This window comes from Brachyhypopomus gauderio, unplaced genomic scaffold, assembly GCF_052324685.1.
Source record: "Brachyhypopomus gauderio isolate BG-103 unplaced genomic scaffold, BGAUD_0.2 sc139, whole genome shotgun sequence".
In the NCBI taxonomy this organism is placed as follows: Eukaryota; Metazoa; Chordata; class Actinopteri; order Gymnotiformes; family Hypopomidae; genus Brachyhypopomus; species Brachyhypopomus gauderio.
This window is the reverse complement of record NW_027506960.1, coordinates 1-25698: the sequence shown is the minus strand read 5'-3', so window position 1 is coordinate 25698 and position 25698 is coordinate 1. Positions and strand designations below refer to the sequence as shown.

General features: G+C 45.3%; 1 protein-coding gene across 1 annotated transcript; it reads right to left on the bottom strand.

Annotated features, from left to right (window-relative positions):
• Positions 1 to 69: 69 nt before the first annotated feature.
• On the bottom strand, positions 70 to 25106 carry parp4 (poly (ADP-ribose) polymerase family, member 4). The gene is made up of 35 exons (XM_076994324.1): positions 24974 to 25106; positions 24549 to 24676; positions 24208 to 24403; positions 23803 to 23872; positions 23591 to 23669; positions 23346 to 23438; positions 22827 to 22985; positions 22052 to 22189; positions 21562 to 21720; positions 21033 to 21184; positions 20782 to 20913; positions 20600 to 20698; positions 20311 to 20494; positions 20013 to 20160; positions 19646 to 19788; positions 19411 to 19542; positions 19211 to 19297; positions 18916 to 19080; positions 18716 to 18759; positions 18485 to 18563; positions 18120 to 18257; positions 17749 to 17944; positions 17446 to 17516; positions 17099 to 17286; positions 15545 to 15644; positions 15293 to 15463; positions 15106 to 15186; positions 14913 to 14993; positions 14545 to 14640; positions 14257 to 14403; positions 11779 to 13111; positions 11517 to 11668; positions 9564 to 9666; positions 8865 to 8994; positions 70 to 1016 (listed from the first exon to the last, which is right to left on the bottom strand). Exons 2-35 carry the CDS (start codon positions 24672 to 24674, stop codon positions 815 to 817), a joined length of 5574 nt encoding a protein of 1857 aa, XP_076850439.1. The 5' UTR covers positions 24675 to 24676; positions 24974 to 25106; the 3' UTR covers positions 70 to 814.
• Positions 25107 to 25698: the final 592 nt, after the last annotated feature.

Sequence of the window (25698 nt, the reverse complement as noted above, 5' to 3'; positions counted from 1 at the left end):
TATGTTGATTAGCCTTATTCTGTGTTCACAGACCACACACACACGCAATTGAGACTCTTACACATGTAATCGAAGTGTGAAGTTTAATAAAGAGACTAAAGGAAAGAAGACAACCGCTTCATGGTGTTCTTACCCACACCCCCATACAACACGCATCCCAACATCAGAACCAGCACATACAGTCCTTTAAACGTCCTCAATTACAAAGTTCATATAATTCAATATCGATTAAACTTTAAAAGTATTAAAATATATTTACCTGCATTTATTATATTTGTAGTTCAATATTTTCTTTTTATGTGATAAAAACAAAAACAGCAAAGACCTTAATCACAAAAATTCCAGAATTAAAAATTTTAAACAAAGTGATTCAATTTAGGCAGACACAAACATGCACATACTCCTAAGGGTTTGACTCCATTCATTGCATCACAGGGCACTGGAGCCTGCATGTCTGTGTCTTCACTGCTGTTGAACCCAGATGACAAAGGGAACAATAGCTTCTTTACAGACTAAAAACTGTTGAAATGTCCGAGTGGTCAGTGTCAGTCTGTGGTGTCAGTTGATTTCATTCCAATCTTTGCAATAATATAATTCTCATACAGACATCCTTTAAAAACTTACCCAAGTCTAAAATAACCTTTACGGGCAAACAGGTTTATCGTTCTTACAACACACCTTACATCTTTCACTTCTTAACAGATGTAACTTTAAACTGTGTAGACAAGCTGTGTAATCACGTTATAATAATTCGGCTGAACGAATCGTTCTGGGCCTCAGACTGTGTGTAAGCTCAGCCGTAGAGGAGTGTGTTCTACAGGCCGGCCAACCCCACACTCCTCTGCAGGACGGGCAGCAGGGCCGAGTTCGGAGGTGCTGTGTCCAGACGCAGCAGCTGTCGTGTGCAGGACTCCCAGTCCCAGCCCAGCTCCATACGTGTGCACACGCATGGGTTCTGTCTGTCTGCCCTGCGAGCCCAGCATACAGCTCGCTCCACAGCCTCCCAGTGTGCAGGCCTGCAGTGACAGACAGACAGACAGACAGACAGACACACAGGGTGGTTCACTGAGCTGATGCTCAAAGCAAACTGCGAAATCTCTGTGTTTGTTTAAAGAACTGTTACGTGCCAAGATCTGGTACGCCCTTCTGGTAAGGGTTGTTTGCTTTGCATGCATGACTCTTATTTTGCAGGCTTGCCTGAGTGGAGGCGGGGCTTACAATCAAGACTAATGGATAAAAGCAGACGAAGACCAGGAGAGAGGGGAGAGCATGAGGAGAGCCATGCTGCTGTGCTTTTGTTTGATTTTATGCACACTTCCTTCGTTTGTTAGTCTCTTTCTTTGGTTTTGTTGCATTGAGAAGAGGTGATTGGTTGTTACTCTTTTGTCTGCTCTGGGCTGGGCAAGAGTAGATGAGTGCACTCCTACATTTAACATCACGTAGTTGAACTCTTGTCTAGACACCTCAGGTAAGCGGCGGTGATGTGTTTATTGTATGTGTATAGCAGGTTAGTGTAGAGTGGTTTTGTATGTTGTATGTGATGGGTTGTTGGGAGATAAGGTTTAGTATAGGTGTTTTGTTTGGTTTGGTTTATTTCATCACCGCTCCTAGCCCATTGCCCAGGGCTGAAGGGTTGTGTATTGCGCTTTGAGCTGTTACTTGCATACGTGCAATACACTGAGTCTTGATCCCTCCAACCTTGGCTTCCGTGTCTTACTATTCTTATGTGGGTTCTCTGGCCAGCACAACACAGAACATAGTAACAGCATATGTGCGACCCCTGAGTTCACCTTTGTGGCGTCACGGGTCGTAACAAGTGGGGGCTCGTCCGGGATTGTTTTGTGCTGTTTTGAGAGCTTACAGTGTGTATGAGACGGGTGTGGTGAGGTGTATTAGTACTGCACATGGCTGCCTTTGACACACAGGCGTTTTTGAGTTGTCCCTCAGTCGAGTGTTTGGACACATGTAAAAAGGATCAGTTGTTGGAAATAGCTGAGGCTGTGGGTCTGTCTTTGTCTCGCCAATTGTTAAAATCCGAGATAAAACGAAATGTTACACCGTAACACCTGACGGGGTTACGGCTGTTGGGTCAGCAGGTGCTTGCGCCTGGTGACGTCACGGGGGCGGAACCTCCGGTTCTGGCGAAGAGCGAGGAAAAATTGGTGAGTAGCGAGGTTCAAGGCAGCAAAGCCACGCTACCACGGTTTGACCCGCTTTCGCCTTATACGGGAACGGGTTCTCGAGAGGATGCGCGTGTGCGTGTGGCGCGATTAGAGATGGAGCGACAAGAACGCGCTCAGCAGAGACAGGCAGACTTCGACTTACGCATCGCTGTTCGGCGTTTGGAGTTGGAGGTGGACAGGGAGGTCCGTTTGCGTGAACTACAGCTGAAAGCAGACAACGCCTCAGCAGTGGAAGTTCCTGTCCGGAGTCATGATCCTAGTGTGGTGTTTCCCTCGACGCCTGTTTCTGCGTCTCGAGACTGTTCGGATTTCCAGGTAACGAAACATATAGCGTTGGTGCCGTCGTTTCGTGAGGCAGAAGTGGATACCTACTTCTCCCTGTTTGAACGTATAGCTACGTCACTTAGCTGGCCGAAGGGTTTGTGGACGCTCTTGTTGCAAAGCAAGCTGGTTGGGAAGGCTCAAGAAGTGTATTCAGCCTTATCCTTACAGGAAAGCATGGACTACGATGTGGTTAAGACGGCCATTCTGCGTGCATTCGAGTTAGTCCCTGAGGCGTATCGACAACGATTTAGGTCCTGTAGAAAATCAGACTCCCAGACTTATGTGGAGTTCGCTAGGGAGAAAGCCCAGTTGTTTGCGAAATGGTTGGTGGCTAGCCACGTGAGCAGTTTGGATTCGTTACGAGAACTTATGTTGTTGGAAGAGTTTAAAGATTGTCTTCCTGCACCAGTGGTAGTGCATTTAAACGAGTGTAAAGCCACTACGGTAAATCACGCTGCTGTGTTGGCGGATGAGTTTGTACTGACACATCGGCCTCTGTTTGTGCCGCGGTCTACCATGAGACCTGTACCTGTGGAGCAGAGGCCCAAACCAGATCCACATAAACGGGTGAATAGTGCGGGTCCTGCTGCTCATGTTGAATGTTATTACTGTCACAAACAGGGCCATGTGGTAGCTGATTGTCCGGTTTTGAAGCGGAAACATGAGCGTCAAGAGAAGTTACACGTCAAATCTGTGGGAGTGTTGTCAACCTCCGAAGACGCACCTCAGAGTGGGGGCTGTTACAAACCATTTCTGTCTTCAGGCACGTTGTCGGTAGGTGAGGGAGATCAATCTGCAAACGAGGTCGTAATTTTGCGTGATACGGGAGCGTCCTTGTCATTGGTACGCGAAAGTGTTTTGCCTTTGTCTGACCAGACATTTACTGGAACTTATGCCCTTTGTCAGGGCTTGGATTTGTCATATGTCCAGATACCGTTGCACTATGTGTATTTGCGATCAGGTTTGGTTACAGGCAGAATTAAAGTTGGTGTTCGTTCGGTGTTGCCTCTCAAAGGCCTGGATGTTTTGCTTGGGAATGACGTGGCTGGCGGCAATGTAGTGCCGACGATTGAAGTGGGAGAGGAATGTGACAGCTGCCAATCAGACGGTCTCGCCGTCCGTCACCCCGACGTGTTTGCTGCGTGTGTGGTTACGCGGTCACAGGAGCGGAAGAAACAACAAGAGGGGAATGTCGCTCTTGCGGACTCTTTTATGGCGCAGCTGGACGTCGGGGATGATTCGAAAACCAAACGGTTGACGGATATGGTTATGGGATTCTCAGGTGAGCGACACGTGACAAGAGATCAGTTGATTGAGGCACAGAGAACTGACAAAAGTTTGCAAGCGTGTTATGACGCGGTTCGAGTGTGTTCCATGTCGGGACGAAGAGGTGCCCAATATTTTCTGGAAGATGGCATGTTGGTGCGTAAGTGGACGGCCCAGGGAACTGCTTACGAGACCATAGTACAGATTGTTGTTCCGCTGGTATTTCGGCGCTTGGTATTACAGACAGCGCACGATGTTCCTTGGTCCGGTCATATGGGCATTTGGAAGACTTATCATCGGGTCCTTCAGAATTTCTTTTGGCCTGGTTTGAAGGCTGATGTGAAGGAGTATTGCTCTAGTTGCGAAACATGTCAGAAGGTGGGAAAACCGAACCAGGTGATTCCCCCTGTACCTCTACGCCCTATTCCTGTTGTGGGGGAGCCTTTCGACACAATATTAATGGACTGTGTTGGGCCTTTGCCTAAAACAAAGGCCGGCAATCAATATCTGTTAACAATTATGTGTATGTCAACTCAATTCCCAGAAGCGATTCCGTTGAGACGTATAACAGCTGTGACTGTGCTTAAAGCCTTCACAAAGTTTTTTACCACGTTCGGTCTTCCGCGGGTTATCCAGACCGACCAGGGAACCAACTTCATGTCTAGAATCTTCCAGAAAGTGATTCGGGATCTGGGTATCCAGCATAGGACATCCAGCCCTTACCATCCTCAGTCACAAGGGGCTTTGGAGCGATATCACCAGTCACTGAAAACTATGCTAAAAGCATACTGTCTGAACAGCAGAAAAGACTGGGATGAGGGTGTACCGTTCGTGCTTTTCGCGTCTCGAGAGGCAGTACAAGAGTCATTACGGTTTAGTCCGGCACAATTGGTGTTCGGACACGTTGTTAGGGGTCCCTTGAAACTGTTGCGTGATGCTTTGTCAACAACGCCGAGTGCACCGATGAATGTGTTGGATTATGCCAGCACGTTCCGTGAAAGGTGGCATAAAGCCTGTAAGTTTGCAGCGGACATGTTAACTAAGTCTCAAGTGGCAATGAAGTCCCGGTATGACATGAAAGCTGTGTCACGAGAATTCACAGCTGGAATGCAAGTACTAGTGTTACTACCTGTTAAGGGTGCGAGTTTGTCCTCCCGTTTTATGGGTCCCTATCAGATAAAGAAGCGATTGAGTGAGACAGACTATTTAATAGACATGCCTGATAGAAAACGGCGGTTTCGCGTTTGTCACATCAATATGCTTAAGCCGTTTCATGGAGCGGTAGCGGAACCGGTTGTGATCCCCAAAACACCCGAGGTGGTGAAGGACGTAGCCGTGGTGGCTACTGTTGAGAGGGACCACGAAGAGTTGTTGTTGGACGCAGACACATCGACAACCAATATGGGTGTGCGTCTTGTTAATTCGCGGCTGTTACAAGCTCTGGAGCAAGGGAAAACGTCTATGTTGCATGATCTCACGGAAGAACAGAGAGCCGAATTAATAGCGGTAATTAAGGACTTTACTTTCGTCTTTGGTGACGTGCCTACGCGTACTGCAGAGTTGGCGCATGACATCAAAGTGACGCGGGAGATCCCGCTTAAGCAACATCCATATAGGGTGAACGCCCAGAAAAGAGAAGTACTCCGCAATGAGGTGTCATATTTACTGGAGCATGGATTAGCTATCCATAGCAAAAGCCCTTGGAGTTCTCCGTGTGTACTGGTTCCGAAGCCTGACGGCAGTTTTAGGTTATGCACGGATTACAGGCGTTTAAATGCCATAACAGTGACGGATTCCTTTCCGTTGCCACGCATAGACGATTGTGTGGACGCTATAGGAGATGCTCGTTTTGTGACCAAGCTGGACTTGCTGAAGGGGTACTGGCAAGTGCCGCTGACCCCTAGAGCATCTGAGTTATCCGCGTTTGTTACGCCGGATGCGTTCTTACAGTACACCGTGATGCCTTTTGGCCTAAAGAACGCTCCGGCTACATTCCAGAGACTCGTAAACTGAGTTTTTGCTAACCTACCGGGGGGCACAGCCTACCTAGATGATGTGGTTGTGTATTCCTGGGATTGGATCAGCCACTTACAGTTGCTGCGAGAAGTATTCGCAAGGTTGGCACGTGCCACCTTAACAGTAAATCTGGCGAAGTGTGATTTTGCGCGGGCAACCGTTACTTACTTAGGTTTGCAAGTCGGCCAAGGTCATGTGTGTCCACTTGCTCAGAAAGTAAAGGCGATTCTGGACTTTCCTCGTCCTACTACCCGCCGGGAACTGCGGCGATTCTTAGGCATGATGGGATATTACAGGGGATTCTGCAAGAACTTTTCCACCGTTGCTGAGCCATTGACGGCTTTGTTAAGTCCTAAAGCGACGTTCCGATGGCCTCCTGATGCTCAGGCGGCGTTTAACAGTGTGAAAAGTCTGTTATGTTCTGCTCCTGTTCTGAAGGCTCCCGATTTCGCGAAACCGTTTAAGTTAGAGGTTGACGCCAGTGGAGTGGGAGCAGGAGCTGTCCTCCTACAGGAAGACAAGGGACTTGACCATCCCGTTTGTTATTATTCCCATAAGTTTAGTGAGTGTCAGACTCGGTACTCTACTATTGAGCGGGAAGCACTAGCTCTGTTGTTAGCCCTCAGGCATTTTGAGGTTTATGTGGGTTCCAGTACATCACCGGTGGTGGTGTACACAGACCATAACCCTTTGGTGTTCCTCTCCAGGATGTATAACCAGAACCAACGATTGATGAGGTGGTTTTTAATTATGCAGGAATACAACCTTGAGATGAGACACAAGAAGGGCGCGGAAAACAAAGTAGCTGATGCCTTGTCACGATGAGGCTGTGAGACGTTCTGTAACACTCCCTCTGTTTGTGCTTTGTTTCTCTTTTTTTGTTCGTGTTTTCTTTTTTAGGGGGGGCGTGTTACGTGCCAAGATCTGGTACGCCCTTCTGGTAAGGGTTGTTTGCTTTGCATGCATGACTCTTATTTTGCAGGCTTGCCTGAGTGGAGGCGGGGCTTACAATCAAGACTAATGGATAAAAGCAGACGAAGACCAGGAGAGAGGGGAGAGCATGAGGAGAGCCATGCTGCTGTGCTTTTGTTTGATTTTATGCACACTTCCTTCGTTTGTTAGTCTCTTTCTTTGGTTTTGTTGCATTGAGAAGAGGTGATTGGTTGTTACTCTTTTGTCTGCTCTGGGCTGGGCAAGAGTAGATGAGTGCACTCCTACATTTAACATCACGTAGTTGAACTCTTGTCTAGACACCTCAGGTAAGCGGCGGTGATGTGTTTATTGTATGTGTATAGCAGGTTAGTGTAGAGTGGTTTTGTATGTTGTATGTGATGGGTTGTTGGGAGATAAGGTTTAGTATAGGTGTTTTGTTTGGTTTGGTTTATTTCATCACCGCTCCTAGCCCATTGCCCAGGGCTGAAGGGTTGTGTATTGCGCTTTGAGCTGTTACTTGCATACGTGCAATACACTGAGTCTTGATCCCTCCAACCTTGGCTTCCGTGTCTTACTATTCTTATGTGGGTTCTCTGGCCAGCACAACACAGAACATAGTAACAGCATATGTGCGACCCCTGAGTTCACCTTTGTGGCGTCACGGGTCGTAACAAGAACGACAACAAGCCGTATGACACAGATGCTGTACAACATGGGATGCTGAGGACTACAGGAAATTCATTATTCATTACTCACTACTCATTAACAATTACCCATTACTCACTACACATTAACAATTACCCATTACTCACTACACATTAACAATTACCCATTACTCACTACTCATTACCCTTTACCCATTACTCACTACTCATTACCCATTACTCACTACCCATTAACAATTACCCCTTACTCACTACTCATTACCCTTTACCCACTACCCTTTACCCATTACTCACTACCCATTAACAATTACCCCTTACTCACTACTCATTACCCTTTACCCACTACCCATTACTCATTACCCATAAACAATTACCCATTACTCACTACCCATTACCCATTAACAATTACCCATTACTCACTACCCATTAACAATTACCCATTACTCACTACCCATTACTCATTACCCATTAACAATTACCCATTACTCACTACCCATTAACAATTACCCATTACTCACTACCCATTAACAATTACCCATTACTCACTGCCCATTAACAATTACCCATTACTCACTGCCCATTAACAATTACCCATTACTCTTTACCCATTACTCACTGCCCATTAACAATTACCCATTACTCTTTACCCATTACTCATTACTCACTGCCCATTAACAATTACCCATTACTCACTACCCATTACCCATTACTCACTGCCCATTAACAATTACCCATTACTCACTACCCATTACCCATTACTCACTGCCCATTACCCATTACTCACTACCCATTAACAATTACCCATTACTCACTGCCCATTAACAATTACCTATTACTCACTTCCCATTAACAATTACCTATTACTCTTTACCATTACTCACTGCCCATTACCCATTACTCACTGCCCATTAACAATTACTCACCGCCCATTAACAATTACCCATTACTCACTGCCCATTACCCATTACTCACTGCCCATTACTCACTACCCATTACCCTTTACCCATTACTCACTGCCCATTAACAATTACTCACCGCCCATTAACAATTACCCATTACTCACTGCCCATTAACAATTACCCATTACTCACTGCCCATTACCCATTACTCACTGCCCATTACTCACTACCCATTACCCTTTACCCATTACTCACTGCCCATTAACAATTACCCATTACTCTTTACCCATTACTCATTACTCACTACCCATTACCCTTTACCCATTACCCACTGCCCATTACCCATTACTCACTGCCCATTACCCATTACTCACTGCCCATTACTCAATGCCCATTACTCACTACCCATTACCCATTCTCGAATTACTTTGGTGCAAGATCACTTGATTTAAATGTACTATGTGACATTAGTACTGTACCTTCAATGTTCCATGGCATAATTATCTTTTGTCATTGTAATGTAATACATCACAAGCAACCCAGCCTGCTAGAATGACAGGACAGACAGGACTTCTCACCTGGGCTCTGGAGCGTCCCGGAGATGCAGGAGAGTGTCGAAGAACGCCCCTGACATCATCTTCACACGAAACAGCTGTAGCACCAGCAATGTGGCTATCAGCCTGAGGATAGCAGTATGGACCCTCACCCCTGCCACAGGAAACATTTGCAAAGATTTCACTGGTTTGTATCCAGAACAATGTGGCTACAACTGTTTCCGAGTCTTCAGACTGTCTGCACAGTCACCTAGAACAGCTGGATGTAGTTCTCAGGTCAGACATGTAGTGTTGCCCTGGCCACAAACAAACAGCTCCATGCTCCATTATTATTTTAATTGCCCAGTGCAGTTGGGAAATACTCAATGGTATATATTTGTGTCCCCCACACAGAGGCAGCCATGTTTAAAATGGATTTAGTAAAGAAACTCTGAATCATCCAGGCCACTAGGTGTCAGCATAATGACTGTTTCATGATCTGAAGAACCCTTGGAAAAAATTACTTATTCCTCCTTTAAACAAAAAAAAAAGTTTTGCATAGTGCTATTAACCATCTCTGGTCAAACAGAAAAGTCCATAAGAAAGGTCAAGGAGCATGGTGAATGAGAGACATAGATGAGGTATTATTAATATTATTAGATATAGATGAGGTATTATTAATATTAATACAGGGTTGCCAACTCTAGATATAGATAACGTATTATTATGATGGGGTGCTTTTACCCAGGGAGCAGATGCCTTTCTCTTTTAGGAAAACATTGGCGAAGAACTCTACATCCAAGCCGAGGAATCTGCTCAGCCTCCCGGTGCAATCCCAGTAGCCATCCTGCACCCACACAAAAACTACATTTAAAACAGCTCCATTCATCTCATCCTCAACGCTCTCCATACAGTGAGGGAAATTAGTACACACTGAGGCTCCACTGCAAGAGACATAATCTAAAAAAAAAAAATCCAGAAATCACCATGTATGATTTTAAAAAAAATAATTTGTGTGTTTACAAGTTCTCCCACTTAGATATCATAGAGAGGTCTGACATTTTCATCTTAGGTGCATGTCCACTACGAGAGACAAAATCTAAAAAAAATATCCAGAAATCACCATGTATGATTTTTTTATTATAAATTGTATTACTGCTGCAAATAGGTATTTGAACACCTGTGAAAATCAATGGCACAGTAGCCTTTGTTTGCAATTACAGAGGTCAAACTTTTCCTGTAGTTTTTTTACCAGGTTTTCACACTGCAGCAGGGATTTTGGCCTTGGCCCATTTCTCCACACAGATCTTCTCCAGATCAGCCAGATTTCTGGGCTGTCGCTGAAAAACACAGAGTTTGAGCTCCCTCCAAAGATTTTCTACATAGTTTAGGTCTGGAGACTGGCTAGACCACTCCAGAATCTTGATATGCTTCTTACGGAGCCACTCCTTGGTTATCCTGGCTGTGTGCTTTGGGACATTGTCATGTTGAAAGCCCCAGCCACGACCCATCTTCAATGCTCTAACTGAGGGAAGGAGGTTGTTCCCCAAAATCTCTCAGTACATGACCCCGGTCATCCTCTCCAGTCACCCTGTCCCATGTGCAGAAAAACACTCCCAAAGAGTGATGCTTCCACTCCCATGCTTCACACCAAAAGTCATACATTGTGATTTCCAGATTTTTTTAGTGGACATGCACCCAAGATGAAAATTTCAGAGCCCTCCATGATCGCAAGTTCAAATACTTATTTTCCTCACTGAAAGTACTCTGTTGTATACTCAAGCTCACTGGATTAAAGATGGAAGGTGCAAGGTGCATTTTAGGCACCTGTTCCAGGTAAGGACAGGTAAATGCACAGATGTGCACGCTGATGTGAATGGGACAACACAGTTGTGCACACACAGTGGAGAATGTGGGCCTGTTTTTTGTTTATGCTTTTGTGATTATGCTGCTGGTCATTATTGCATAAAAACTAAAACCACCACCATCCTGAGTGCTGTTACATATCACAGTGTCAAAAGGGCACATGCAGGATTTAGTCACTACTGTCTGGCTGCCACACGCAGACATGCTGTGCAGACAAAGTGAGAGAGACCTGGTAGGTGTGGTGGTTCATAGGCATAATAATAGTAACAACAACTACAACTACAATATAACAATACTAATAATATTGATGATAATAAATACCAATAATAATAAAGCTAGCATAATAATACAGTTGCACTATAATAATAATACACATGCAAAAATAGGAACTCAATAATTGAAATTATACAGTATAATAAAATGGAAGCAAACGGTGCCATTCTGCAACTCAGCCCAAGTCAAGTAGTTAACATCATTCAAAAGTGCAGAAAAAATATATTTATAAATATATTTAAATATATATTTCCCCTATGCATGTGCAGAGCCCTGAATGAAAACACATGAGAGGCAAGAATATTTGTCTAGAGCACTTGTGTATGTATCTGTTCCAGTATTAATGTGGGCATCTGTACATATGTGTACGTATCTGTACAAGTGTGTATGTATCTGTCCATGTGTGTATGTATCTGTACATGTGTGTATGTATCTGTACAAGTGTGTATGCATCTGTACAAGTGTGTATGCATCTGTACATGTGTGTATGTATCTGTACATGTGTGCCTATGTAAAAAATTAATATAAGAATTCTGAGAGATGTAGAGATGTGTGTACTTCATGTTGAAGGTCAAAGAGCTCGTCCCAGTTGATCCTGTCAGGTTGTTCATGTAGTTTCTTATAAAGACGTTTGACATTAAGGTTTTTTGTGGCCTTCTGAATTCTTCTTTGAGAAGAAAAGGAAATTGCAAAGCTCATCTGAGCAAGACCTGCATAACAGGAGACAGAGAGAAGAGGCCATGTTGGCATTGTGTGATTGACACTGATGAGGCATCCTGGATATAAACAGAAGTGAAACAGGTGTTGTGGTAAGCCTCACCTTCATCACCCTGTCTCTCAGCATGTCGAAGGTCGAGGGGAACAGCAGAAGTGTGACTTACTTGAGCGTTGCTATGGGTACGGGGAGGGCCAGAGGAATCAAAGCAAATGGCACCAGCAGCACTGACGGGAGAAGGTGAGTCTTGGGGTCTAGAAGGCGTGGTCTGAGGGGCAGGAGGGGGAGGGCCATGAGCAAAGCCAGCAGCAGTGATGGGAGGAGGAGGGGGAATGGGGAAAGAAGGCAGGGTAAAGTCAACTGGAGGCGTGGCCTGGTAGCACAAAGACATGCCTGCTCTTTGCTTGGCAAGAGGCATGAGCTGGGGGGTAAGAGGGGGAGGGGCATGTGGAGCAGAGACAATGACCCCAGGAACCATGGGAGGAGGAGGAGGAGGAGGAGGGGGCATGAGGTAAGAAGGAGAACCAAGAAGAACAGGAGGCGCAGCCATAGAGCCAAAAAGCATGGGCTGGTAGGCAGGAGGTGTAGGGGCAGTAGAGGGAGGGGCATGGGGAGCAGAGCCAATGACCCAACCAGACATGGGAGGAGGAGGGGGCCTGGGGAAAGGAGGAATATCGAAAGAAGCAGCAGGTGCGGTTAAGAAACTACAACGCAAGGTTTTGGCCTTTAAGGCAGGCTTTTGTGCGTCAGATTCAGAGTGAACAGTGCTGAAACGAGCGTCAGCACCAACTGAAGAAGATTCGCGAGGAGCACTCTGGACTCTTGCCAACAGATCTTCATCCCTATCCATCAACATCTCAGGCTCCTCACTGAAACACAGGTAACCACGACGAGCTGTATGACCAAATGAAGACGAGGGTGGTGAAGGAGCTTCGGCACGTCGATAGCTGACCTCAGCAGTCACTTCAGACTCATCAAAGTGGCTACGGAGATTAGTGAAACTGTCAGCCGACTTTGGGAACATATGTCTACGCCTTAGGCTCAACATCTCAGGCTCCTCTCTGAAACGCAAACTACGACGAGCTATACGACCTCGCTCAGGAGAAGGCACAAGGGATGGACTTTCATCCTCCTCTTCTGAGAAAAGAGCACGTCGATGCCTGACCATTCGGCATTCCTCTTCTGATTCCTCTTTTAAACCGTCAATATCTGAATCATGTGATCTGGCTGTGATACCGCAGGTGGAGCGGCGAGACTGCCTTGCCCTTCTGCGACGAGACCGGGGTGGAGGATCCTCAGAGGGGGGCGGAGCAACAACACAAGACTCTTCAGCAAGCATCATTACGTCATCATAACATTCATCCACAAGCGTTTCTTCACGGCATTCCATGGCATTACACATATATCCATAATCATCAATCCGTGGCTCGCATTCAAACTGGAAGCAAAAACACAAAAACAAAATACATTTTGTATGAATGCAGAGCATGCTTACACACATAGCACAGTCAGAGACAGGGGTCATGAGTAAAATACAGGCTTCTCTCCACTAGGGGTGACCTGCAATAGTCGCTGATTCGACTATAGTCGACTATACCCCCTAGTCGACTATGAACGTCATAGTCGAATGTACCATTCTAACTGCATGGAGGTTCCCAAGGATGCTGATAAGCATTAGTTGTTACATGAAATGTCTTTGTTTTCGTTATATATAGCCTTTTGTCAAATAAAATCATCCTAATTTCTGTTAATAAATATTTAAAAATTATGTCTGCGCATTAACAATAGGCATATTCCTTACTAGACATTAATAAATCACACCCTGCTGTTGCACAATCCAAATGAGCGGCGCTGAACACGCTACACGATAGTCAGCATCTACTAAAAAACTTCAAAAGTATTTTGAAAAAGATAAAGATGAATCAAACAAGGTAAAGTGCAAGTTATGTCATCAACGTCTTTCATTTCGCACGACAACAACCAACATGGCATACCATTTAAAACGCGTAAGGCGGAAAAAACAGTTCAGCCGTTTGTCGTTTCGGTCATGTCGTCTCGTCGCGGTGCGTCTCGACAAGTAGGCCTATAGACATTTTTTGTTGTTTGCTTTTAAACCCCGTTACTTGAACCTTTCCTTATATATTTTTTTTTGCTGTTGTGTGTCAATTTGTTAATATTTTCAGGCAGGCATATTTTATTTAAAATATTTTTGACATTTTGCAGAGTGCCTGTCTGACAGTTCGATATGCGCAATGCGCACTGACGGTTAATGTTCTCTAACGTTTCATAAAAAATAAACAAGTAAATAAATAAAAGCTGAATAAAGCCACCCTACCGTGTTTATTCATTTATCTGAGTGTTTTAGGTTTTTACTTTGAAGAGGAAAAAAGTCCTGAATGAGAACAGGATCCCGTTAAAGATGCTCTAAATAAAAAAAATTAAAATAAACCTGATTCGACTATTAGTCGACTAATGGGAAAAGCTGACGAATCAGATTCGACTATGAAAATCCTTAGTTGAATACACCCCTACTCTCCACTGATGGTTCAGTGATTCAATTGATTCAATTGAAACCATCGGTACCATTATGGAGCCATAGGCGACACCATCATCTGAAGCACTCTTCTCCTCTTCAGCCCAGCCCATGTAGGGCAGGATATCCACACTCCCATCCTCCTTGGCAATAAGGTCCGGTATGGAAGTGAATCCGGAATCTGGCTGGTCCTGATCCTGCAGAGAGGTGGAGAGAAGGGCCACTTCTTAGCCAAACGTCAACTCCGCCAGAGCTACTTCCCAGAGCTACAGAGGTCACAGACGTGAACATGGAATGTGTGAAAGAAGACCCATTTTCCAGTTAAATGGGCATCCTACCCTTTCTTCGATGGCAACAAAGCTGGTGAACTGGGAGAGGATGGAGAACTCCTTGCTGAGCTCGATGATGTAGGACTTCAGTGCAGCTTTCCTGCCCTACCAGGAGGAGACGTTGATGTCAGCTGTGAGCACCACACACAAGAGTGTCCTAAACTCTCCCGCCACACACTTCTCGGTCAGGGTTACATGAAGTACATGCAGAAAACAGTGTTACTGTGTTAGGACACTGTTCTTACAGCATGGCCCAACATCGGGTTCCAGGGTTTGTTTATTTCCATATCACAGTTACATATGCTGCAAAAAGCAACTCAAACAGGCATGTGTGACAAGGCCCTAGAAGTATTTCATGAATTTCTCAAGGTCCAAACCTCATGTTCTGCTTCACTAGTGTCAAGACTTCCATCCTCATAGTCTCTGATTATTGCTCTCGCTGTAAGCTTGTGAAGGAACTACACACACACAGAAACACAAACACACACTATAATTTCAAAGGTCTGACTTATAAGACAATATATTAAGAGATTGTTCAATTGAGACCACAGTGCAGTATCCAGTTATTACCGTTCCTTTAGTCTTCTGTAGTTCCGTAGTGGACACCATTGTTTGGATTTCCTGTCCACTGAGATCTCCAAACAGAGTAGCCTAAGTAAATAAGAACTTGAAGGTTACAATAGCAAAGACTGAGATTCAGCACGATCTGAATGGCTGGAGCACATCTGCCCTGCATCTGGAACAGAGGTCTGAATACCTGGGTGCAGCGAGGCACAAAACCGTAAACCAGAGTGTGACGGTTGTTGAAGAGAGTGTGCAGCTGTGAGGGCGCTTGGACAGGAGGGGGCGCTGTAGGGTTGAACCGCTGCCACTTCACCGACACTGACCTGCAGCCTGGAGACGCCATGCACCTCACCTGAGAATTCACCTAGAACAGCCAATCAGCAGTGTTTGACGTGCACGGTCGGTGAGGGGTGCGTAAAGAGAACCATGCAGGAACTGAACTCACCTTCTCAGCCCATGTGTGTTTTTTCTTTGTGTCAAAATATTCATAAACTCCCCCACCGGTCTGAGCCAGCAGCCTCAGCATGTGGCGATTGGCTGTAGGGCTGCAGGCAAGCACACAGACACAGACACACACAGACACACACACAGACACACACAGACACAGAGACATCAATACTTCATCAGATAGTGGTAAGCAATCTTCAAATGTGTAATCTCAGTCGTACAGCCAATAGGGGGTTAGTGGGTTAGCCAATAGTGGGCGGTGCTTAGACCCAAGAAAGTTCCATAGTGCAATGTATAATTGGACTGACCAATAATGGGGAAAAGGAGACAAGTATTATTGTTATTTGCAATAAACATTTGGATATTTGAAAAGCAAAAAAGAAGCAATGTAGGCCATTATCATCCCTAGAACATGTTAAATGTGAATTTAAAGTAGGGTAGAGCAGTGAGAATATATATATAGAAAATGCTTCAGTATGTAGAAACTAGTGGTGGGCCGTTAACGGCGTTCGTTAATTTGATAATCTTATCGGGCGATATAAAAATTATCGCCTTTAATCTATTCTTAAAGTTGGGTTGGGAACTGGGTCAAAATGGGTAAGCAAACTATGATGACTTTCACCTTGATAGTTTAGCTCGGCTGTATTCCTAACCAAATTGCACAGTAGGGGCGAGAACGAGTTTTCAAACCTGTGAATTACAAATCGTACGTGTATTTACATGGATGGAGCCACGAAGTCGCCAGATTTGCTTCATGGAAAATTCATTTATGAACGTAAAGTGTTACCGGAGCGGAGCTCGGAGCGGTCGTTTTCTGCATGGTCCTAGCGCTAGATTCGTCGCTATTTAAATATTTGTTTTTAACCGTTAAAACTGCAGAGGACCAAAACCGGCTTTTGAAAAAGTCCCCCCCAAATTACGTCCGTGAGGTTAAATGTACTAAATGTTGGCTTACATTTCAAATATCATGTTTAGCTTAATAAACATGTTATCAACCCCTTTTAATGTACAGTATAGGCTTACAAATTCATGTTTAACTGAATAAACCGTTGAACACGAGTAGCCTACATTTTATTGAGCATGTTGAGAAAGTAGAACAGCTTTCTCAAGCAGTCATTGATGCATTTTGGAAACAGGAGATGAGCCCCTGGTCTAATGCACCCTCTGTATTAAGAAACCCTATCTCAAAGACTGACTTAGTCATTACTTGGGTAGCACGCATATGAGCCATTTTAATATAGATTAATCTAGATTAATTTCAAGATTTCAGTGAGATTAATCTAGATTAAAAAAATTAATCTATGCCCACCCCTAGTAGAAACACATTGGTGGAAATACCTTTTTACATTTTGGATTACAGTTCAATCACAGATGATCTCTGAGATTGATAAGGATGCCCACAGCATGGAATAAAATAACTTATTTGTATGTTGTCATCCATCAGTATTGCACCAGTCACTGCAGTAAATATTAGCACTAGGACCAAATGCTGGGGCTCGTGCCCCTTCGGCGGGGCGTAACCGAGGCATCTGCGTGGCCGGTCCCTGCTCACCTGAGGCCACAGGTAAAGAGGCGTGTGTGGCAGGCATTGTCTCGCACCAGCTGCAGGGTCTCAGGCTGGTTCTGCACATGGCCGTCGGAGAGCAGCAGCACGTTCCTCAGGCCCCGTGATGGCGGCAGAAGGTTCAGGCTGCGCAGAGGTCTCCACAGCTCAGTGCTGCCCCCAACAGCAGCGGTGGACTATGTGCAACAACATTTATTTATGCAACATTAAACAACCAATGCTTTCCCTACTGAAATTCACTGTAGAGAATTTATTACCATTGTGGTCTATATAGATACTCACCATAATGAACTTCTCAGGTATTTATTACCATTGTGGTCTATATAGATACTCACCATAATGAACTTCTTGGCTGGTTCAAAGACTTCCTCTAGAACTCTTGGTGAAGGGAAAGCCTCCTTGTAATCTTTTAAATAGCAGAATCACAAAATGTTTGTAAAACTTTACAAAAAATAAAGTCTGAACTTTATATAAAATGAAAAGAAAATCTGAAGAACCGAATAGTCTAGAAACTATAAAGTGCTAGTTGTTTATGATATTTCATCTAACTGCTTGACCCAAACCACCAATCAAAAGGACACAAACATTAAACACGAACTCATCTGTGTGCGTCCTGGGGCTTGGAAAGATGCGCTCACCAGTGCCGAAGCAGACGACGTTGACCCGGGTGGAGCGGTCCAGCGTGCGGAGGGCCTGCAGTGCCAGACGCCGCGCGTTCAGCATCGCTTCCCCTCGCATGGACTCCGACGTGTCCAGAATGATGACCACATCACTGGCCGCAGAGCCGCGGACACCGCTGCACTCGAAGTCTGGGTAGAAAACCAGCATGCAGGCCTGCAGGACACAGGCAGGCCACACAGAGAGATGGAGACACGTGTCTTACTCAAAAGAGGCTTAGCAAAGAGGAGCAGAAGAGACGACTCCTGCAAAATCACAACTGAAAGGAAATGATGTCCTTGACCTGTCTAACACAAAACTATATTTGTCAGAATGGACGCTTGACTGGTACCTCACTGTCCTTCTCTGGATGCTTCTCCACCCACATCCTGGGCATGTGGATCTCACACAGGGAGAAGCTGAGCTGGAAACCGTCATCACCGAGGCTCTGGTCAGGCAAGGTCATTACCACGAACTTACAGTCTGTCCTCTACAGAGACAGGGAAGATGAATTTGCATTCTCAGCACATAGATGCATTCTCTCTCTCTCACACACACACACACACACACAGACACACACACACACACACACACACACACACACACACACACACACACACACACACACACACACACAGGCAGGGCCAGAACATTTGAACTGGAAGAAGTACAGGGTGACAGGTACATGCTCACTAAACAACGTGACAAAAGCCACACCTTGGTCTTTACAGAGTGGGAACACTCCAGATCAGTGATTTTGTAAGGCATCTCAATGGACATGTGCAAAGAGAACTCCCTATAGAGACAGAGAGAGAGAGAGAGAGAGAGAGAGAGAGAGAGAGAGAGAGAGAGAGAGAGAGAGAGAGAGAGAGAGAGAGACAGAGAGAGTTATGCCTCCTCATATCATATACAGTATATAAGATGTCATGAATGTCATCAACATCTCACCCCTCTGGTCTAAGCTCATTCACGCCAACCTTCTCAACAGATGTCTGCAAAAGAAACAAACATCAGGACAGAGTCTAGAAGACATGAACCACAAAGGTTGGTGTGTTTACTGCCCTCGGCAAATATGACTGCTGGACTTCACACCAGACCATCAGGGAACCGTGGGAGAGACACGAGTGTCCACACAGCTGCCACAGTACCTGAGTCCTCTGGTTGAGAGCAGCACTCTGTTGCCATGGAGCTACACTGGTGGGCAGGGAGAAGAGGAGAGTACCGGCCCTCACAACCAGCTCAGTGATGTAGGTCACCTTGATCAGCACTGTGGCTCCAGCAGGCAGGTTCCCAACACTGATGGTAAACACATCCTGTAACACACACACACACACACACACACACAGGCGACAGGGTCAACAGGGTCGAATACCTGACCTGGATGTTAAACATTGGACACAAGTGTGTTTTAAGCAGCGGTATACGGGTAGAAGAACAACACACAGCTGCTTCCTGGTCCATCAGATAGGCTCCATGGCCCTTCTCTATGGCCCGCTTGTATTCTTTACGGGCTTGCTCCTTCTCCTTCACCTGAGAGAGGGAGAGACAGAGAGAAATGCAGGGAAAAAAGAGAAAAACAAGTGTGAGAGAAAGTGAGGGCGAGTGATGAGAAACAGGAAGCTGAGGGGTGTGGATGAAGGCACCTGTCCAATCACGTGTTTCCCATTAATGAAAGCTTCAAAGCCACACACGGCCGCCGTCTCCTCTAAAGGAAACACGTACTTAGCTTCTATAGGAACTTCACTCTTGTTTGTGTATACTTGCAAAATGACCACCTGTTCAAATAATGAAAAACACACATTTGGCAACAGAGTACTGAAATTAAATGATTAATATGTGTAATACTTTACAGGACAGGTGTTCAGTGTAATACTTTACCTGGCAGAGAAGGTCCATGAGTTTGGCCCTCACATGGACAGCTTCCAGGGGCAGTGTGGACCCACTGCTGTCTAACAAACCTGGAGTGACTTTCTCCAGGGGGGTTTTCACCACCTCCAATCCCTCCGCATCATCACCAGACACTGGAGAGTCAAACACACACACCCAAACACACACACACACACACACACATGCATACACAGAATGTGTCCTATATCAGATCACTAAACAGTAAGGGACACAGGCATGACTGAATTAAATTACATTCTTTTATGTTCTGAGAACCAGTGACTATAGCCAGTTTATCGTATACATGGACGCAGAAATGGTGTCAAATGGTGATTAGACGGTGAGGGTGACCACTCACAAATGTCAGAGGTGCTGACAGGAGGTAAGCACTCTGTGGAGGTATCAACGTGAGGTTCAAAGGTCTTCACCTGGTCTTCCTTTAGAAAGTACTGAACTACATATTTCAGCCTGACCTGGTTGGTGTTATACACAACATACTCATCATCCTGTAAAACACACACACACACACACACACACACACACACACACACACACACACACACACACACACACACACAAACACACAGCACAAGGAGTTAAATCCCACTCTACAAAGATATTCTTCCTAGGGAGAAGCTTGTGTGTACATGAAGCACCTCAAAGTCGGTGCGTGTGCTGTGTGAGCGGCGGACGGCGTGAACGCTGCTGTGGCCGTCGGGAGCGCAGGTCAGGGACGTGTCCCTCTCGTACAGGTCCTTACACTGGCCCAGAGCCACCTCACACACGAGCAGCAGGCGCGAGCCGTCCGCCACGCTGGGCCTGGAGTACTTCACAGAGGTGCTGCAAGACAGAGCGTCCCATCATCTCACAGCATGACATCATCTCAGGAGCACATCGAGTGTGAGCGGCGGCGTGTGTGTGCAGACGGGTTTTTACGCCACTGACGTCATAGAGTCGCTGAAGTAGATGCCGCTGCCCAGATTGCCCACGTCAGTTCGATCAATACCATGATGCTCCACTCCAACCAGAGGCAGCAACAGACCTCTGGACACAACAACCAGACCAATCAAAGTAAAGCATGTGTGTGTGTGCGCGTGTGTAAGAAAGAGAGAGGCCGAGTTTCTTACCGTGACAGGATCCCCACAAAGTTGCTGGGAGTGGTTGAATGGAGGAGGGGCTTAATGTTGCCTAGCTCCTCCCTAAACATATGAAGTTCTGACGCCCTACTCACACGTAGCACCTGCTGGACCTGGACTGACCTGCACAAACGGTCACACACACACACGCACAAGCACACATGGCCACGCACACACACACCGATATATAAAGAGAACAAGCACCTCCTTCCCTGCCAAGATGAAATACATAATGTACATACCTGTCCTGCAAAAGCTTGCAGACAGACTGAAATTCTCGGCTTTCAGTAGGGACGTGTTCAATATTGCACCTCAAGGCACGATACTTCCCCAGAGAAGATGGAGAGGGGTCGCCCAAAGCTGCTTCGCTCACGTTCAGAATATCTCGGATAAGCTGTGTGTGTACGAAGATGTATTATGAATAACTTTCAACTTTTAATAACTTACATTTATGTCATAATGAAATTTCAAGCCGTTCAGCAATCACAAAAGCAAAAGTGTCAAATTTGAACAAATGTCAGTGTAAACACACAGAGTGACCATGTGTCTTCCACTATGTGTATGGAAGAATGCAATAGAAATGATGCGACTTGTGTCAAACCAATCAAACACAGAGTGCTGAGTATCTAGCGTTTATCAGCTATACTGTCAAACCTGTGTTTCCTCCTTTAGAGATTTACTCATATTTGCACCATTTGTACTTACTGTACAATAAATGCTTTATTTCTACGTGTGTGTGGGTGTGTGTGTGTGTGTGTGTGTGTGTGTTACCTGACAGAGATCGAGTCTCTGAGACACAAGCTTAGTCTTTGGTTCAGGCTCCCTTCTTCTCAGTGGTAACAGTGTGTTGACCTCCTCCAGAAGGGGCTGGATCTCATCTTCACCATCACACTTCTGCATCTGCAGCAGCAAACCCTCCACCCTGCTCACCTGCAGAAGCACAGATCAGTTATACATGCAGAGACAAACACCCCCCTCCCCCCAGCTCAACCACAAACACAACCTCCCACACTGCCTTCCTTCTACACGTCTTCTGTGGTCTTCTCACACTCTTGCATCCGAGAAGCCAATTTCATCTCTGTGTAAATTCTACATCTCACTTTTACATTACAGTCTTACATCAGCAAATCTCAGAATCACAGCTGATTTCCTGTCTATGTAAAGTTTACTTATCACACACTTACATCATCACATTCTTACGTCACACCCTTACATCATCACACCCTTACATCATCACACCCTTACATCATCACACTCTTACATCGTTGAGGCTGATGCTGGTGACTGGGACAGTGAGGAGACTGCTGAGGGAGCCCATGGCTTCTGTCCAGATGAGCTCCAAGAAGACGCCCACGTCCCGCGAGACGAGACTACTGCTCAATCTCTCCTCCAGTAGCAGCTGTCAGTCACACCATTCAGAAGGCTTTAGCACACAAACACTGCTCCATAATAAGCATGTGCAACCCACTCTGACCAAACATCATCAAACACCGTTTTATTCTGAATAAAGCTGAATCTCATCATGCAAAGAGCACAACAAGCACTTCTGGCCAAGATCGGTGTACCGATCCAAGATATCGGTCAAGATATACAACACCCTACCATACCGAACCAATTACCATTTTTAACTTAAACTAGATAACTGATAAGCTAGATAAGCTGGCTGATATCAGACTATGTGGTTTATATACATGAACCCAACCCCATCTTGAGGTTAGATAAATGTGATCTAGTCTCAAGCTAGATGAACTCAAGATGTACTGATGTAAAAATGGGGAAACCAATTCATAAACAAGTACTGTGGTCATATTATATCATAAAATCATAACTAAAATAATCCTCACAATAATCTCATTTGTTTTTAAACCTTTGAGGGTTCGTTTTACCAACGCAGTCACCGTGTACATGTGCCAGAAAATGCCAATTGACTCTCTCACACCCCATGTCGAGTGTTTCCTCTGTAGAGCCCCCTGGTCGGGGTAAATGACTCAGTACATGAGAACGTGGGCAACACGCCCACCTGTCATCCTGCCCACCTGCTGCAGACTGCGGGAGGCCAGAGCCTCAGCCTCGGGGGGGAGGGTGTGTGTCTGTGTGAAGCCTTCAGCTTGCAGCTCTGTGCTGAACTCCACATACGCGTCCAGAGCATCCTCAGAGCTACAGCTGTGCACCTGCTTCTCCTGCACCACAGTGACCTGTTCCAAGAGTGGGGGGGCGGGGCTTCAGCATCAAGACCCACCCACTTTAAATTCATCATCACTGTAGCAAATCTAACGGGTTGGTATTGTTTAACCTCTTCATAATGGAACACAGTATAAAACAACCAGTTCACGGTTGCAGATGCCTGTGCAATAAGACAAACAAATGATGAATCCAGGTATTTTTCAGGGGTGAAGTTACAGTTTGTTGTTGAAATAATATATATTTCTCTATATATCTGTACAGTACATTTTAAATTTCAATCAGAACCGTATCACAGCTGGTTTAATTTTTACTCCCCAGTAATGAATTAGACGGCACAGGTTTAGGGTCCCTTTGGGTACACATGGCTTCACCTCACACATGACGGAGCTCATGACACGGTACTGCTGCCCCTCCACCCCTCTAGCACTCTGCAGCTCCACCACCACGCAGGTCTTGGACTCAACCTATGACACACAAAACACACAGCACTAAACTCACACACAGGCAAGGCACAACAACGAACACAGAGGAGCTTTTGTTGCACGCTGACATATATATTCATGCTAGTCTGGTGACCTTAAGGTAAAGACTCATTTGAAAACCAGGATAAACTAACCTTGACAAAAATACCATACTTGGCAACTTGGAAATATGAAGGAAACTCTGGAATGTCGTGTTCATGTCCCTCATATAACCTGCATGGCAGAGTTTGTTAGAGTTTATTATTATTGGTTAGGTAAGGAATGTGAAGAACACACACATACAGAATCAAGTGCATGAGCTGGTTAATAGGGATTACACCTCACTGAATTATGAACGTGACCTCACCTGAACTTTCCAAGGTATGTGCCCTCCGTCTTGTTTGGGAAATCCAGCTGAACTTCAGCCACTTTCTGTCCTTTGAGAGTAACAACAGTACGTATGATGCTTCTATTGACTCTTTCAGAACCAACAATCTCATCTCAACAGAACCTTCTCAGCTCTCCTCTGAATAAGTCTCCCACCCAGCCATGAGATAATGCAGCTCTGCCCCAGGAACCTGGATATGTTGCCATGCACAGCTAACAGTAACATCTGCTGTAATGGTTTCAAACTGCCGTGTGTCATCTTATAAATGTCCACCACTCATTCTCATCATCTTCTAAAAATGCCAAACATGTAGTAGCCTAGTGTTTCAAAAGAGTTGCAACAGCATGCTGTTTGCACACAGCAAGCCTATTGAGACAGTAATACCTGGGCGTGGGAAGAGATCAGGGCTGGAATCAGAGGTCTGTGGCTGTAAGACGTGCTCGATCGCAGGCAGGAAGCGCCCTTTCTCCAGGCAGCTCCACACGTACTGCGAGCCGACCACGGGGATCTGGTGCTTCTGGGCACTCCTCTGCCTGCCACTGCTCAGGGACTCCAGGCTACATGCCACCACAAACGAGCACTGGGAGAACAAAAAGTCCAGTATCTCAATCTGAGTTCAGCTTTTCTCTGCTGCTGCAATTCTGCAGCAGGCTTCTGTGACTTTGGGTTCAGCGTGTAGCACTTCTGAGGTAAACAAGAAATGCTCTGCTGTAGAACATAATTACCTTCTGGTTGACTACATATGATATGTTTCCTCCATTGTCTAATATGGCTGACATCAGCTTTCTCCTCTCCTTAACATGTACATTCTTCAGGTCTAGTACTACGGCACAGTCTTCGAACACAGCCATGACTGCATCAGAAGAAAAGAACAACAGTCTATGTGTTTACTCGTGGTTCGGACTTCCTGCGCTGTTCGCTGAAACAACTGTGATGAGAAATAGGCAGGAATATCCAGGAACAGGAAGTGATTCTACACTGTTGTCACTACGCTCAGCTAAGAACACTAACGCTATGTACAACTTTCTGCGGAGACGTCAATAAATGATTCGTAATTATTATATAAAGGGCGAATAAAACTCGCACACGCATTTATTTTCATTAGACAAACCAATCTTAATACATTTTATTCCGTCTAGTCGTTACTCACCTCCTACTAACAAAACAAAAAGTGAAGCCTGCCTGTTCCCGTCACCGCTACGGTATGTCACGTCTCGACAACGTTATAAAAGTGACTTTTAAGTGACACCCCGCCGCCTCACCGCCACAGCTCAGTCTAAAAGTAACAATCTGTCTCCATCGTGTGGTCGTATAGTCTCTGTCGTAAACACAACATCTATGTTAAGGTCTACTACTTTTAACGATAAGAACTCACTATTTTTCTTATTGTTTGTTTTATTAAGAGGCGATTATGCCTTTCTTTCTGTATTTGCATGACTATGCAGTACGTCACGTGATACGTAAAACAATCTGTACAAGCGGTTTAAAAATGTCCACATAACTAGTCAAAGAGCAAAAAGACAAACTAGAAACCCGCAGTGCGTTCAGCTGATAGCAGCTGCCCTTGTGGCCACACAGATGCCGCGTGTCTCAGTATGCAGCAGACATTTAATCGATATTAACTGTATTGATTCACACACGCAGGTAAGTCACGGCTGGTTGGGCTTTAATTTATTTTGCGCATACTGTTTATAATTGATGTTGGACTTAATTTGCGAACAGCTATAAAGTTCATAAGTTATGAGAGTCTTATTTTAACAACAATGATTAAAAACTCTGAAGAAATGGAATCAAGTCTGTGTACAACGTCCGCGATCAATGGTGTATTTACTTTCTAGTTTGGGGTTTTGTTTATTATTTTGGCTTATGTCGCTT

Coding starts and splice junctions, on each gene's coding strand:
- parp4 (XM_076994324.1), bottom strand. CDS start 24,674: ATGGCTGTGTTCGAAGACTGTGCCGTAGTACTAGACCTGAAGAATGTA. Junction 15,187..15,292: donor TTGTGCCTCGCTGCACCCAG/GTATTCAGACCT, acceptor TTATTTACTTAG/GCTACTCTGTTTGGAGATCT. Junction 1,017..8,864: donor CGGGACGCTCCAGAGCCCAG/GTGAGAAGTCCT, acceptor CTGTCACTGCAG/GCCTGCACACTGGGAGGCTG.